The sequence below is a fragment of the Lytechinus variegatus genome, chromosome 2 (genome assembly GCF_018143015.1).
Source record: "Lytechinus variegatus isolate NC3 chromosome 2, Lvar_3.0, whole genome shotgun sequence".
Lineage (NCBI taxonomy): Eukaryota > Metazoa > Echinodermata > Echinoidea > Temnopleuroida > Toxopneustidae > Lytechinus > Lytechinus variegatus.
Window position 1 is genome coordinate 82,884,337 of NC_054741.1, and position 15,058 is coordinate 82,899,394.

A 15,058-nucleotide genomic window follows, 5' to 3' on the forward strand; every position below is an offset into this window, starting at 1 on the left:
TACCCAGAAATGGATAAAGTTTTAACCAATTGTTGTGTGGGCAGTATGTTGCCCAACATTTTTTACAGTGTGTACATTGGTCTATATTATGCTGTCCTCACCATATACCGTCTTACTTTCGAAAGCTCCCACTATACAATGGTATGCATCACAGAAAGGCAAATAGAACCACAAGGTAATTTGAAATCATCATTTAGATCCATAAAATTGTTTGATATTACAGATTAGAAAGCAGGCAAAATTAAATCTACTTTCAATATTTTATTTCTTTGCCAACATGAAGATGACATTACAATGCTGATAGCACAAAATTAAAGATGCATAATAGAAATAAACCACTGGAATACCATGGACAAAAATATGTAACTGACTACGAAGGGCAACAAGCCTTCTGCCCCACTTCCAGTGATTATAAACATAGACAGATATACATACACACTAAGATATCAAGACAATAATATGCAACGTGTTAAGATCTATCTGGAAAAAAATGTAATGAAACTATCTTTTCTTTTTTATCATCATTAATTTTCAATGTAAACGATTTTTGTACATTTCTTCGTAAAACGGTAAAGCTTCATCAGCTAGCTCGATGACGTCAGGGGTCAATTCATCACGTGATGGGAGGTCTTTGGGTGGAGAGAACCTTGTGGTTGATAACACTCCTTCAAAAAATCCTGTTTGAACGTTAATATTACAAGTGGTATTCCATGACTGAATATCATCCAGAGGAGCATTTTCCCATCCGAGCATGTTATTGGTAAATGGCAGTCCTACCGCCTTGCAGTAGAGAGGGAGCACCGCAGAGGGATTCCTTTGCAAGTCTGAAGCATCGAGAATTACTGGTTCAGGATCAATAGTTTCCTTGATGTATTTCCAGAGATCATACAGACTTCTGTAGTAATCAAAGGGGTTGTTCATTTCTATGTGCCTTCTCATATCAAATTCAGCTTCACATGTTTCACCTTCATGCAGGATATTATTACCCTTCAGATGCTGATAATTAGCTTTACGAAGTGATGAAAACATAAGGAGAGGATGCCGGATCAAAAACGAATGGCGATATCCTTTAGGAATCAACTCTCTCAGATCATCACGCTGCATTGCAAGACCTATATCTTTCACAAAGACCATCTCAGCGGTGGAACTCTCTAACATCTTCTTTAGTTTTTCATATCTGCAGTGGATGAACAAAAAAATGAATGTATTTTGTTATCTTGACAATATTTATAATTATGAACTTTTCGTTCCCAATAATATACAGAAATGAACAAGGATCTCGGGGCACTCAATTGAGTCGTACACTTGCTACGAGTAATCACTTCTTTTTTATAACATCTTTTCCTTAGAGCTGATGTCAAAATAACTTGTTTCTTTTCAATAAATTTACATATTTGGCATTTAACTTGCACTTAATAGGCATAAAACATGTATCTATAGGCTATAGGCTACTATACACCTTGGGTTCTCTCTCCAGTGCGTAAACTTGATTAAAAAACGAGAACGCCCTGATCAAACAAACGCTAAAGCTGCTCTGACGGAACTTGAACAAAACAAGCTAGTGCTTATACGCACAAGCAAAATGTTCGCTTTATGCATACGCTTTTATGTTTAGCAACAGCTTAATCGTTAAGGAAATGCTAGCGGCCAGTTAGTACTTGCTTGAACTTACTATAGCAGAAGTATTTGCTCGCTCATTTATATGCATACGAAATCAAGCAAAAGCCTAGCAAAAGCAATTGCTACTTTTTATGCACCTGACCCAATAACTACTCTTCCATTTACTCCAAAACGTAAAATGGCTAAAAAAAGATATATTAAGCTTTTCTTCAAATTATATTTTTCTTTCATGAGGACATCGTCTCCAAATCTATGTCAAGTCCCAAGTCAGCAAAATAACTACTCGAGTCCACAACTATATGTAAAACTAGGACTTGCATTTCAGGGGCTCAGCCCCCCCCCCCCACTTTTTTTCCAAAACCGTGTACAAAAACTTAAAAATTATTGTTTGATTGGTGCATGATCAGCCCCCCCCCCCATTTTGAAAACCGTTTCGCGGCCCCTGTTTTCAATAGATTTACCACGTTGCAGAAGTGCAAAAAGTCCCTTGAACTTATCTGGGGACACACGGGCAAGATTATAGTTATAAACTATTCGTTATAAGGTCTGGTCCCACTGGCCGAGGGACACAAAATGTATTTAAAGGACACAGCGGACGAGCAAACTTCGGGGGTGGCTCCATCCGTTTTCATCCTCTCCAGAAATGGTCAAAATTATTAGCAAAAATTTGCAACACATAAACAACGGAAAAGAACAGACGTGCGTAGTATGTAGCCCGGATGTTCAAAAACATTGTGGATGAAAGCGGGTGGATGTCGATGACAACTCCAAAGGGGTTAACAGTGGGGTTTGAATACTTTATTTACGAGATGCATATGCTTACATCCTTTCCATTTCTGTGCTACTAACGATGTATAGACGTTCCATGTACCTTATCTTTCCTTTTCCGTTGTTCAGCTGCAGTGGATGTGAGTTTTGAGGATGCCCAGAGGATGCAGAGAGGATACAGCAGACGCAGATGATAAAGGACATGGAACGTCTGTTCACTTTGTTGCTCGTAGGCCTATATGTTGCGTATTATCCTTTCTAATTTTTTGTGCAGCTAAAAAAATTGCGTTGATGAAATCACAGCGGTTGGCGGATGCTCGATGGATATAGCATATAAAAAAAACGGATGCATAACGTTTTCCAACGAATGACATTTTTTACGTTTTACAGACTCTTTGCATCCGTAAGTGCAGTGGGAACAAGCCTTTACTATTGGCTGGGGAATTAAATGAAAATTAGCTAATGAAATAAAAAGATCCAAAATGGAACTCATAATCAAAACTCTAATCTGCTCATCGGAGTTAATTTGTTAGCTGGGGTCAGGCGCAATGCTACAGGAGGACGCCCCCCCCCCCAAAAAAAAAAAAATGTTATGAATTGGAATATCAGTAAAGCAGTTGCTATATATCCACCTGCAAGGAGATAAATCCTCCCCAATACAAGAATGCGCACCGAACCCACCAGCCGTTGCTATGCCGGGCAGGCTATTACGAGTATTCAACCCACAAAACCCATGGCCGGGGCCTAAACACAAGCCATTTGCGTTATGAGCAACAAATCCAAAGTAGTTTAGTTTTTTTCAGTTAACAAATCCTGGAAAGATACAGAATAACTTTCACCAGTGGGGGTCATAATCTGTAAGACTAAAAATATAGTTGTGTATGCAGTTGGGATAATTGTACTTACAGATGATTTATATTTAGTTTTGGTTTAGCAATGTGAGATGAATCTCTCTATTGTGCTTCTGACCAGCTCTGGGCCTGTCCAGTAATCCTTACCAGATGATTCTCTTTTTAATTAGTATGAGTAAAGCCCTGAAAGCCTTCTTTTGATTCTTACCGCACATATACCATGTATACAATGTAACCAACATCAGTTTGGCAAGTACTATTGTAAATGAACAGATCTGACATCTTTTCTCTCCCTCTCTCCCCCTCGAAATCTCATTAGCCCCCCCCCCCCCTCTCTCTCTCTCTCTCTCTCTCTCTCTCTCTCTTCTCTACCTTTGTGTGAAATACAAAGATGATTGTATACTTATCCTTCACAAAGCTGGTACCAATACTTTTTCTTCTCTTTAATAGAGCTAATAGACCTTTTCAAATGCTATAAGGATTTGGACCAATGTCGGGATCTTTTTTTGAAATATGAATCAAGAGCAGTGGCTATGGTAATGGTAATTTGTACCGGTCACCATCTTGATGTGTTTGTTCAGATTATCTTATGAATTGTATTTCTACAACTTCATGGATTTTGTGGATCCTGTAAACGCTGATTTTGGTCTTGGTGTATCTTTTGTGTTTTCAATGTTGTGTTTTTGACACCATAATCTTTTTCTTTTGGTTTTTCGATTACTTCATATTGAGTTCGATGATATGCCTGTGTACACATGCAAAAATTATCAGTTTTTTTGCTCCCAAGAAGAAAGAAAGAAAAAAGGAGGGGAAAAGAGAGGAGAAAAAAGAAGAGGAAGACAAGTGAATAAAGATGAGGGGAAGACTGGGAAAATAAAAAGAATATTTCATGTCGCAATATAAAATAAGTTTAGGATTTCCATGTTATAATATGTAGAATGCCTAGATTCTACACCTAAATGTGTAACACGCGCGCTCATGTTTACTCAGATATTCAACTTGTTCTCTATTTAAATCATTGTCCAGTTTCAGATCACAATATCAACAATTTTCTGCTCGCGCTTTATGCTCGCATTATTGATGTAGGAAGATCCCCTAATACTCGTTCTTTTTATGATTTACAAAAATTGATTAGAGTATCCCATTACTAGGTCTAAATCTCTATTTTTCCGCTCGCGCCTCGGGCTCGCGTGAATTGTTTAGTTATGTTTCTATCCTGTTCACGATTACAAAAAAAAAAGTATTAACATTTTCCATTCTCTATAGCCTAGAAATGTCAATATGTTTAAGCTCGCTCGCGCTTCACGCTCGCATTATTTGATTGTTGAAATATGTAACGTCTTCATGGCTAAGTGCAAGCAGTCCTTAAAGGGGAATAAATCCTTTTCATGACTTAGAAATTATGAATAAAGTGTCTCGTTCAGTAGGTCTAAATCTCGAAATTTTTCGCTCGCGCTTTGAACTCGCATCAATTGTTTAGTTAATTCTGTTTAAGCTACAAAAAAAGCATAGAATTTCCATTCGTACGTAAAAAATGTAAAAAAAATTCAGCTCGCGCATCACACTCGCATTATTTGATTATTAAAATATGTAACGTCTTCATGGCTTACTGCAATCAGACTTTAACAGCTACCTTTTCCCATCAGTTCATTTCTGCTTGCGCTTCGCGTTCGTAGTAATTATTTAGTTGCATATACATCTTTTTCAGTATAACAAATATTGCCAGAATGTACAAATTAAAAAAAAATACATAAATTTCCCAAAAATAGCTCGCGCTCGCATTATATAGATGATATAGATTATGATATCATATATTTATGTTGATTTATAAGAATAAAGCGAAGGAGTAAATATTAGGACACCTTTAAAGAAACCAAAAATCATCTTAGAGGGGCCGATCGGGGGAAAATATGACTGAAAAAATTCTTCCCCCCCCCCCCATTGGCGAAGGCTGGATTCGTCTCTGATTTACCACAAGAAATGATTACCAGTCGTTCTTGAAGTTGCTTTCAACTTAATACGAACGGCTTTATGAAACACCCACCTGCTCTTACAAACGCAAGATAAAGATATCGCCATCTTAAAATCACAAAATTATTCAGAGACTTGTGTTAGTGAACTTTTCCGTGATTATACCATACAATACCTTATTATCTTGTATTCTTATTGCCTGTTCTTGCGAGCCCAAGATTTTGATGGCTATTCAGAAACTCTGAGTCTTTTCCATGCATTATAATAGAGCGGGGGCCCATTGCAGAAAGAGTTGCAATCAACGCAACTCTAAAAATCATGCGCAACTTGATTTTCAACCAATCAACAGCGCGCATTTGGGACTTGCGATTGATTTTTGGACGTGCGTTTAAACGCAACTCTTTCTGCAACGTACCCTAGACAGCACGTAAACAACATCTTATATTATCTTGTATTCTCATTACCTGTTCTTGTGTCACCATCTTAAAGCTTGTGTATAGTTTTGGTAAATCCACCAAAATGCACCTATCACTATTCCAATTCATTGCTAGCTAATATGAATGGATATGCCCTATAACAGTTATGATATGGAGGATATGAAATGAAAATGTGTTTTACAGGATAAATTTTGCGATTTTACATGGAAATTTAACTTGATCGGGTCACCCAATCAAATTAAAATATCTGTGTGTTTTTGTCTTTCAATTTAATCCTATTCCAAATCATGGAATGGGCTGAAATTTTATATGTTCTTTGTCTGTAACTTTTGGATATCTAATCACTAAATTTATAAGATAAGTGCTTGAATGCCCATTTTTTTAATTTAAAACAAGCATCGCCGAGAGAGGGCGCTATATATCCAAGATTTGAATATTTGAAATTTTCTCAGAGAAGTTCAGTTGGAAAAATATCTAACGGTCTCTACGCTTCAGTCAGACTGTCATATTAGATGATATTCGATTATCAATCACATTATTGACCCTTTACCAAAGCTATACACAGGCTTTAAAAGCACAAAGGTCATTCAGAAACCCGAGTTAGTGAACTTTTGCAAGCAAACATTACTACCTTCTTATCATGAATTAGTATTACCAGTTCTCGCAACTGCAAGACAATGGCCATTCAGAAACTCGGGTTTATGCATATTTGTCAGTACTTTAGCACCCAATAGCTATTTTCTTTAAAGGGATGGTCCGTGCTCAAAATATTTATATCTTAATACATAGAGTAGAATTCACTGAGCAAGATGCCGAAAATTTCATCAAAATCGGATATCAAATAATAAAGTTGTTGAAGTTTTAATAAAGTTTAGCAATATTTTATGAAAACAATCGTCATAAATATTCATTAGATGGGCTGATGATGTAACATCTCCACTTTTCGTTTTCTTATGTTATTACATAAAATCTTTTTTTTTATTTATTTCATACTTGTGTGAATGATATGTCTCCCTTATTATGAAATAAGTTGCAGGAATAAATATCTAATGCACTAAATCACTTGTCAATTCATTTTCTCTAGTTCTTGGAGGAAAAAATTTGAATAAACCTAATTTCATATGATAAATTACAAAAGAATAGGGGATGTGACATCATCAGCCCACCTAGTGAATATTCATGACGACTGTTTATACAAAATATTGCTAAACTTTAAAATTCAATAACTTTGTAATCTGATTTTGATGAAATTTTCGGCATTTTGTTCAGTAAATTCTACTCTATTTATTGAGCTATAAACACTTTCAACCCGGACCATCCCTTTAATCATGTTTATTGACATTACAACCTATTCTTACAAACGCAAGTGTCACAAATTCATGTTCAGATTCAAGACTCGACTTTGTGAAACTTTGCAATAAATATGAATGTGACAAAGATCAATTGGAGAAAACTTATTTCCTTTCACTTTTTACACAAAATAATATTTAGCTATCATTCATGTATTTTGCTTACGCCTCATTTCGTTTTTTTTTTATTTCTTAACTCATACACCAGTGCAATCGAATGTTAATAGCGTGCTACAGTCGAGCTTAAGTTTGCATTTCTTTGTTTGTTTGGTTGTTGTTGTTTTTTATAGTATTTTGAGCATTTTCTTTCTGTTTTTCTCGCATTTTGTTCCAAATTGATTAATGTCTTTTTTTACCAATACGTCGATGATCGTCTTGTTTCTATATGCCCAATATATTCTCGTGGTGTCTACGAAACGAAGATTATGACCTGAGACCCAAGACCCCCTGCATACCGGACTACAATAGACCTAACCATCTACAAAACTAAGACCCTGTGTAATTGGTATGCAGCCTAGATTGTACTCCAGACACAGTTATGGAGAAACACTTCAAACTGTAAGGGCGGATCCAACAATAGTCCAGGATAGAAGAGGCATAACCTTGTTTTTTCATATACACAATATTTTTTGATGGTTTCTAGTCAATTCGAGGGTGCTGATTGATGAATGATGCCACTCGTGTAACCTTTAGCATTTTCCGCAAATTGGCAAAATCCAATATGGTCGCCAAAATATGCATATTACCCATGAAAATCATAGGATTGCTAGCACATTGTCTATTAAATGTATGTAATCGTGTTGCAGGAGTGAAATACTTTCTGAAAAAATATTCTTTTGACAAATATTTATTTCTTGATATTCAAAATGGCCGTCACAGACCTCTGCATACCCTATTGTGTACAATATGAATAGGGAAAATTAATTTTTCACAAAAATGATCACTTAACTGCAAGTAATTGTGATATATGCACCAAGTTGTGTATGAAAATCATCAATGCTAACATGATGTATAATTTATTATATCATGTGTGGGAAAATTGTTGCATTTAATATTCAAAATAGCTGCGACTGGCCCAAAAATTATTATTTTCTATGGCAAAGGGGCCAACAAAAATCACAAGAGTGAACACTAAAATGCATATTATTAAGAGAAACGAGTGGAATACTGACTAAAAACACAATTGCTAACGAAATATATTATTTAATATGCCATGTATGGCGGACCGTGACCCGGAGGAGACAAAGCATTGGAGGGGCACAGCATTGTTCACAAACAATACAGTGCCCCTCCAATGCTTTGTCTCCTCCAGGTCACGGTCCGACGTACGACACTGCATGTATGTGATAAATGCTGTATTTTGATATTCAGAATGGCCGCTAAATGCCCTAACAGTATTGTGTACAATAGTAAAAGAGGACCAAAGAAATCACAAGAGTGAGCACTGAAATGCTTTTATTTGTGATGAATAAACGGGAAACTGTCTTTAAAAAAAATAATTTTCAACGGAATATATCATTCAGGTTTAAAGTTTGTGTTTAATACTGTATTTTGACTTTCAAAATGGCCGCAATGCATTGATTGTATTATGTACGATGCGAACTAGGAAATCAATTTTCACACGAGAGAGACCATAAATGCACGTAATTGTGATCTATGAGTAAAATATTTTCAGAAAGCATAATTTCTAATAAGATATATCAGTAATTCTGCCAGGTAGTTTTTTCTTTTCTTTCTTTCTTTTTTTCTGAGTGAGCGCCCTGCGTGGCTGCCTTTCACTCTGTGCTCTCAAGTGTTGTAATTTCAGTTCTTGAGTCATTCTGGGATATCATTCTTATGTGTGTTACCTGTACTGTATATGCTCTGTGAATCTCCTGGACCATTTTTGTGTCATGTAATTCAGAAATCTGGACGAAAACCGGTAGTTTGGATTTGAGGTTTGTACACTCTCGGCGTACTTCTTGATTGTAAAGTAGCTATACTACAGATTTCATGTTCATGTACAATATATAAAGACAACTCCAAACAAGCAGTTTCCTATGCCATTATTCAGAAATACCAAACTAAGTCCAGGGGCGTACCAGGGGTCGGTGCTGGCCAGGGGGGGCAAGAGCCGAAAATTTCCCGGTCATATCCTGGTATGAACAGAATTTTGTATGATCGTGACCGAGCATTAGAGCGAAACAGCTCAATGCGTGAAGTACAAAAAAGAGGACACAGAATGACGCGCGTAGCAAAACATTGTTGAAGGACAAGTCCATCCTAACAAAATTAATAAAAAGAGAAAAAACCAACAAGCATAACACTGAAAATTCCATTAAAATCGGATGTAAAATAAGAAAGTTATGGCATTTTAAAGTTTCGCTTCACAAACATGATAAAACAGTTATATGCATAGGCGGCGGAAGCGGGGGGACGGGGGGGACGTGTCCCCCCCTAAATTTTAGGTGGGGGGACGGTCCCCCCCTAAATTTTGTTTTGATAACCTTTTTCTTTTTTTTTTTTTTTTTTTTTTTTGCTTGTCAATTTTTTTTCCTGCGTCCCCCCCTAAATTCACGTGGACCCCCTTGACACGTGTGTTGTCCCCCCCTAAAATTTAGGTTGATGACCTTTTTTTTTTTTTTGGCTTCTCAAAAATTTTTGGGGCGCTTGTCCTATTTTTTACATGTGTCCATCCCTAAATTTCAGGTGGACACCCCCTAAATTTATTGGCTTCCGCCGCCAATGGTTATATGCACATCTCGGTCGGTATGCAAATGAGGAACTGATGACATCACTCACTATTTCTTTTATATTTTATTATATGAAATATGAAATATTTTTATTTTTTTGTCATTGTCAAGTGAAATGAAGTTTCATTCCTCCCTAAACACGTGGAATTCCATTATTTTAACATTTTGTGCTTCACGCAAGGAGGTCCTAATCGTCAAATTCGTAAAAATTGAAATATTGTATAATTCATACAATAAATAACAAAAGAAATAGTGATTGAGTGACATCATCGACTCTCTCATTTGGATGTAACTGGCTCGTTCATATAACTATTTTTTTTTAAATAAGTGAAACTTTGAAATGCCATAACTTTCTTATTTTACATCCGATTTCGATAAAATTTTCAGCATTGTGCTTGTCTGATTTTTCTCTATTGATTCAAATCAAAAAAATTCTGAGGTGGACTTGATTGACCATTAATATAAGTTGCGAGCGAGAAAAAAAATCACCTTTTCATGAGAATCTAACTTTGAGATAATTGATTTTTACAAGGTATTCAGAAAATAACATCATATCTAACATCTTCCTTTCCTTTCATCTTTTCTTCTTTTTTTTCTTGGCTAGTGACATGAGGATTGGGTCAGGGGCAGTATAGCGCCATCAGGATTTTTAACCTAAGGGGAGGCAAAATAACATTTGGGGGGCGGGGGGCAATACTAATTTTCATAAATAGATAAACAATTTTATTCTAGCGAGGACGTGAGCTAATTAAGATGAGGTTTGTTGCTATCAAGCATGAAATGTATATGGTCCGTATTTTGATCGAAGTCGGGTTTACCTTAGAATGACTTAGACCATGGTCTAACTCTGCTAAAATCATGGGGAGTCAAAAACTCAAAATTATACTTATATTGTATATTTCTTATAGTCACTACATGTATTTTGTTTCCTTTCGTTTTCATAATGAAGAAAATATTTCAGTAATTGTTCTGAGACAGATAGAGATGGTTTGAGTGTACTAAGAGATAATAAATGGAAAGTGTGCTTGGCTCTCCATATTTAAACCAAACCGGCATTATCGTGATCCAAGTCCCTGGTGACTCGGATCCACGGACAATTTTTCACAACGTAAAACGTGTCCTACCTGTTTCTACCAACCTCCATCGTAGTTGTGTGTGACTTGTCTCTTTTCAGTCTCCACCAAAGATTGTAGAGCGCCGCGTACGCGAGCTCTACAATCTTTGGTCTATCTTCACTTTATTGGCGTTATAAATCAGATCGAATTGCATCTATATACTTATTTTCAATCTCTATTGCTTTAGTTGGTAAATTATAATGTTCATTTAAATAAATCATGATTATATTCATCTTTTTTTGTTTCCCACACTATGAAATTTGCTTTATTTCGTTTTCATTTTTACTAAATAAATCGGCCCCAAGTATATCCCTCGAACAGTCAATTATTTCGTTGATTCCTAATTTACTAAATAAATCAGGATTGAATCATCTTTTCAATCTCCATTGCTTTATTTCGTAAATTAGCATTTTTCTTCCAATATTGAATTTTGTTCATGCTATTGTTTATTTAAATTGAATCAATCTATTTTGTACTTATTTGTATCATTTTGAAGAATGAAAATAAATTTGAATTGAATTGAATTGAATTGAATTGAACTAAATAAATCGGCCCCGAGTATATCCCTCGAACAGTCTCAATTGCTTTATTTTGTTGATTCCTAATTTACTAAATAAATCAGGATTGAATCATCTTTTCAATCTCTATTGCTTTATTTCGTAAATTAGTACTTTTCATATACATAAATCAAGATTATTTTCATCTTATGTTTCCCACACTATGAAATTTGCTTTATTTCGTTTACATTTTTACTAAATAAATCGGCCCCGAGTATCCCTCTTCTGCAGACATTGCTTTATTTCGTTTATCCCTAATCTACTAAATTAATCAAAATTGCATCTACTTCTTTTCAGTATATATAGGCTTTATTTCGTCGTACTTTTTAATTATACGATGAATAAATCTCATTATGTTTGTCATGATTATATATCTTTTATTTCGTCTATCACATTTTTACTAAATAAATCAAAATGCATATCTCTTAACTATCTCCATTGCTTTATTTCGTAAGGTACGTAATTAGAATGTCGGTCTATAATTACTCCTCGTGATTCAAGTCCCCCTTCATCCGAATTAAACCACTGTGTCACTTGTTTCCTATTTTCGATGATGTATTATTAAGATCAATAGAATTGAATTAAAACAGTATATACTACTCCTCGTGATCCAAGTCCCCTCTCCTAAAAATACAAAACGGCAATTAACCCGTTGATATTCATCTACCCCTCATTTCCCTCCTCTTCAAAACCACTCTGCCACTTTTAGACAGTTTCCTAGAGATGATTAATAAATATTTTCGATAATAAGAATCATTAAAATCAATGAAAATCACATTAAAAACACTATTTAACTGTCTAAATACTCCTCGTGATCCAAGTCCCCTTCCCGTGTTAAGTTCGTCCAATTTCCCATAGCCATGATAGGAGGGGACTTGGATAACGAGGAGTACTATTACTCATGATCCAAGTCCCCTCTCCTAAAAATACAAAACGGCAATTAACCCGTTGATATTCATCTACCCCTCATTTCCCTCATCTTCAAAACCACTCTGCCACTTTTAGACAGTTTAATAGACATGATTAATGAATATTTTCGATAATAAGAATCATTAAAATCAATGAAAATCACATTAAAAACACTATTTAACTGTCTAAATACTCCTCGTGATCGGAGTCCCCTTCCCGTGTTGAGTTCGTCCTATTTCCCATAGGAGGGGACTTGGATAACGACTAATAGTACTCCTCGTTATCCAAGTCCCCTCCTATGGGAAATTAGACGAACTCAACACGGGAAGGGGACTCGGATCACGAGGAGTATTTAGACAGTTAAATAGTGTTTTTAGTGTTATTAAATTTGTCTTATTTAGTGTTTTGATCATTGTTTCATGAACTTGGAAGAATATACCGCCACAGGAGTGAAAAGAAAGAGACTATTTTTGTCGTTTGAAAAAGTGTCCGAGTCAGTTGTTATTGTGTCAATGGGAAAACGTGTGGTGGAAGTAAGTCCCCGCTCAGTGAGAAGCTTCGAACCGTTTCGCATCGCGAACAATAGATTTCTTTTGAAAATCTTCCAACCGTGGATTCTATTGAAAGATTGCTGATATTTGAGGCGTGTCTCAAGTTTGTCCCCAGTGACTTGGATGACGATAAGGCCACTAAACAATGTCTAATTTAAACCTGAGTCCAGAATACAGGCCTATGAATTTAATGAAACTGTATTTGAGATGTGGAAGCCAAACGTCGATACTTACGATAGTCCTTCGGGTTGAAATGTCCTTGACATCATCCTCCCAATATACTGAGAAGCTTTAATGTAGATAGCTTCGTTTCCTTCATACGATGTCGGTAAATCGATACCGTCGTTCAGTTGGACGTTGAGCATGGCGTTATAAGCATATCCGTATGGTTCGAACCATATCTCCATTCCAGGGATCTGTCCCATCGACCGAGTGAAAACAGTGGATAGACATCTATGTGATGTCCATAACATTACACGCATTGATCTTGAGATACCAGATTCAGACATATTGTCCATTGCATGCACAGCGCGCTACACCTCGATTCACTATGGAAATAAAAACTTTGGCCCCGAAATGCGCTAAACAGACCTCTGCACAACAAGGTCAAGGGAGCTTTCTGTTGAGTGCACTCATGCGTAGTACATCCTAGACAGCTGGCAGCCGTCTGTTTCGAGGAGTTTTTTAACATTTTTTTTTTATTTCTCCTCGTACACAGACGGCTCGCTATCATGCAGCCACCATTAGGGGACTTGCAATGCAAAATCCCTCCGTCGGGGCTTTTCAATTTTTGTCTTTAATGAATAAAAATTTCGAAAATTATAGTGACCAGAGTGCAAATTTATATTCCCTCTCGGCATCAATTGCCAAAAAACGGAGAAAAATGAAGTTAAAAGGAACAAAAACAGTGACTTACCTCGGCTGTCGCGCAAATTCACTTCCCCGTTTTATCCGATCTTAAGTACATAAACATATGGCCATTCAGTCCCCTGTACAGATCACGCTAGAACTTCGGTCTCTGTATTTGGTGACTGAAGCCAACGAAGTTCAGCTGAACAACCAACAAAACAGAGACCGAAGCTTTTGGTCTAAGTACATCCTTGCGGCACGGACGTATACCATTGTAGTGAGGATTGGGAATGCAAGGGACACATCTGTGTCTTCTTCGAATGCCCGGGGCCCCTTTCATTCACGAGTGGATACCATGCGCGACCATGGGGTCTCGAAAAGCACCCTAAACACGTAATTTCCATATTCTGAAAATGCACCCCTTAACAAGTATTGGCGTGTGAAACCCTACCCTTAACAAGTATTGGAAACAAAACGATACTCGATATTCCCTGAAATGAACCCCTAAACAAGTATAGGAATGTTTTATTGTTATGGGTCCTTCGGTCGTCTGCTTTACCTTATTTGGTTTAGTGCGACCCCACCTTCTACACCTCGCGCAATTCGCCGGGACTCTAAACATTCGGCCCGAATTCACAAAGGTGGTTTCTGCAGAAACCACCCTTTGTGAATTCGGGCCGAAGTGTTGGGGCAAACAGGCATAGGCGGCGGAGCAGAGGATTATCTTTTGTGTTTGGGGGGGACGCAACAATAGCCGCCCCCCCCCCCCAAACACAAAAGATAATCTACTGCTCCGCCGCCAATGCAAAAAGGACATCCTTTATAAAAACATTATAATTTTGTTTTATCATCCCCGCAAATTCGACCCCAAACCCGTAATTTTCCTAGCGAAATAGATACCCTTTTTCACTATTTTTATGTTTTTGACACCCTTATCACGTTACCTATCGTTAAAAAAAACATCCTTTACGTGTTTTTGGGGGGTCGCGCATGGTATCAACTCGTCAATGTAAGTGCCCCCCCCCCCGCCGGGTTCGAATGTACTGCATTATTAATTTATTTAAACAAACAAATGTGTCAGTGAAATTACACAATATTTACAATTAAAACGTTCATTAAAAAATCGCTGATCTTCCACAGGGCTCTGTATTATTACCTTAAACATATAATTCATAACATAAATAAAATATAAGTAAAGAAGACATATATGCAAAAACGAAAAGTTCTCTCCTTCTACCCCAGTCTCGATCGGCCATTTTGTTATGATTCATAACAAAAACGGCCGATCGAGACTGGGGTAGAACTTTTTGGGGTTTTTGAGGTTCCAGTCTGAACCCCGATGTCAGGAA

The 15,058-nt window shown here is 36.8% G+C and overlaps 1 protein-coding gene across 1 annotated transcript; it reads right to left on the reverse strand.

Moving 5' to 3' along the window:
* Positions 1–246: 246 nt before the first annotated feature.
* Positions 247–13,512, reverse strand: LOC121409283 (branched-chain-amino-acid aminotransferase-like protein 2). Its single transcript, XM_041601184.1, has 2 exons — positions 13,095–13,512; positions 247–1,177 (listed from the first exon to the last, which is right to left on the reverse strand). Exons 1-2 carry the CDS (start codon positions 13,376–13,378, stop codon positions 532–534), a joined length of 930 nt encoding a protein of 309 aa, XP_041457118.1. The 5' UTR covers positions 13,379–13,512; the 3' UTR covers positions 247–531.
* Between the last annotated feature and the right edge of the window lie 1,546 nt (positions 13,513–15,058).

Excerpts from the sequence above, each read along its gene's own strand:
- LOC121409283 (XM_041601184.1), bottom strand. The coding sequence starts at position 13,378 with ATGGACAATATGTCTGAATCTGGTATCTCAAGATCAATGCGTGTAATG. Across the intron at positions 1,178-13,094 it reads TTTCAACCCGAAGGACTATC|ATATGAAAAACTAAAGAAGA; the intron begins GTAAGTATCGAC and ends CATCCACTGCAG.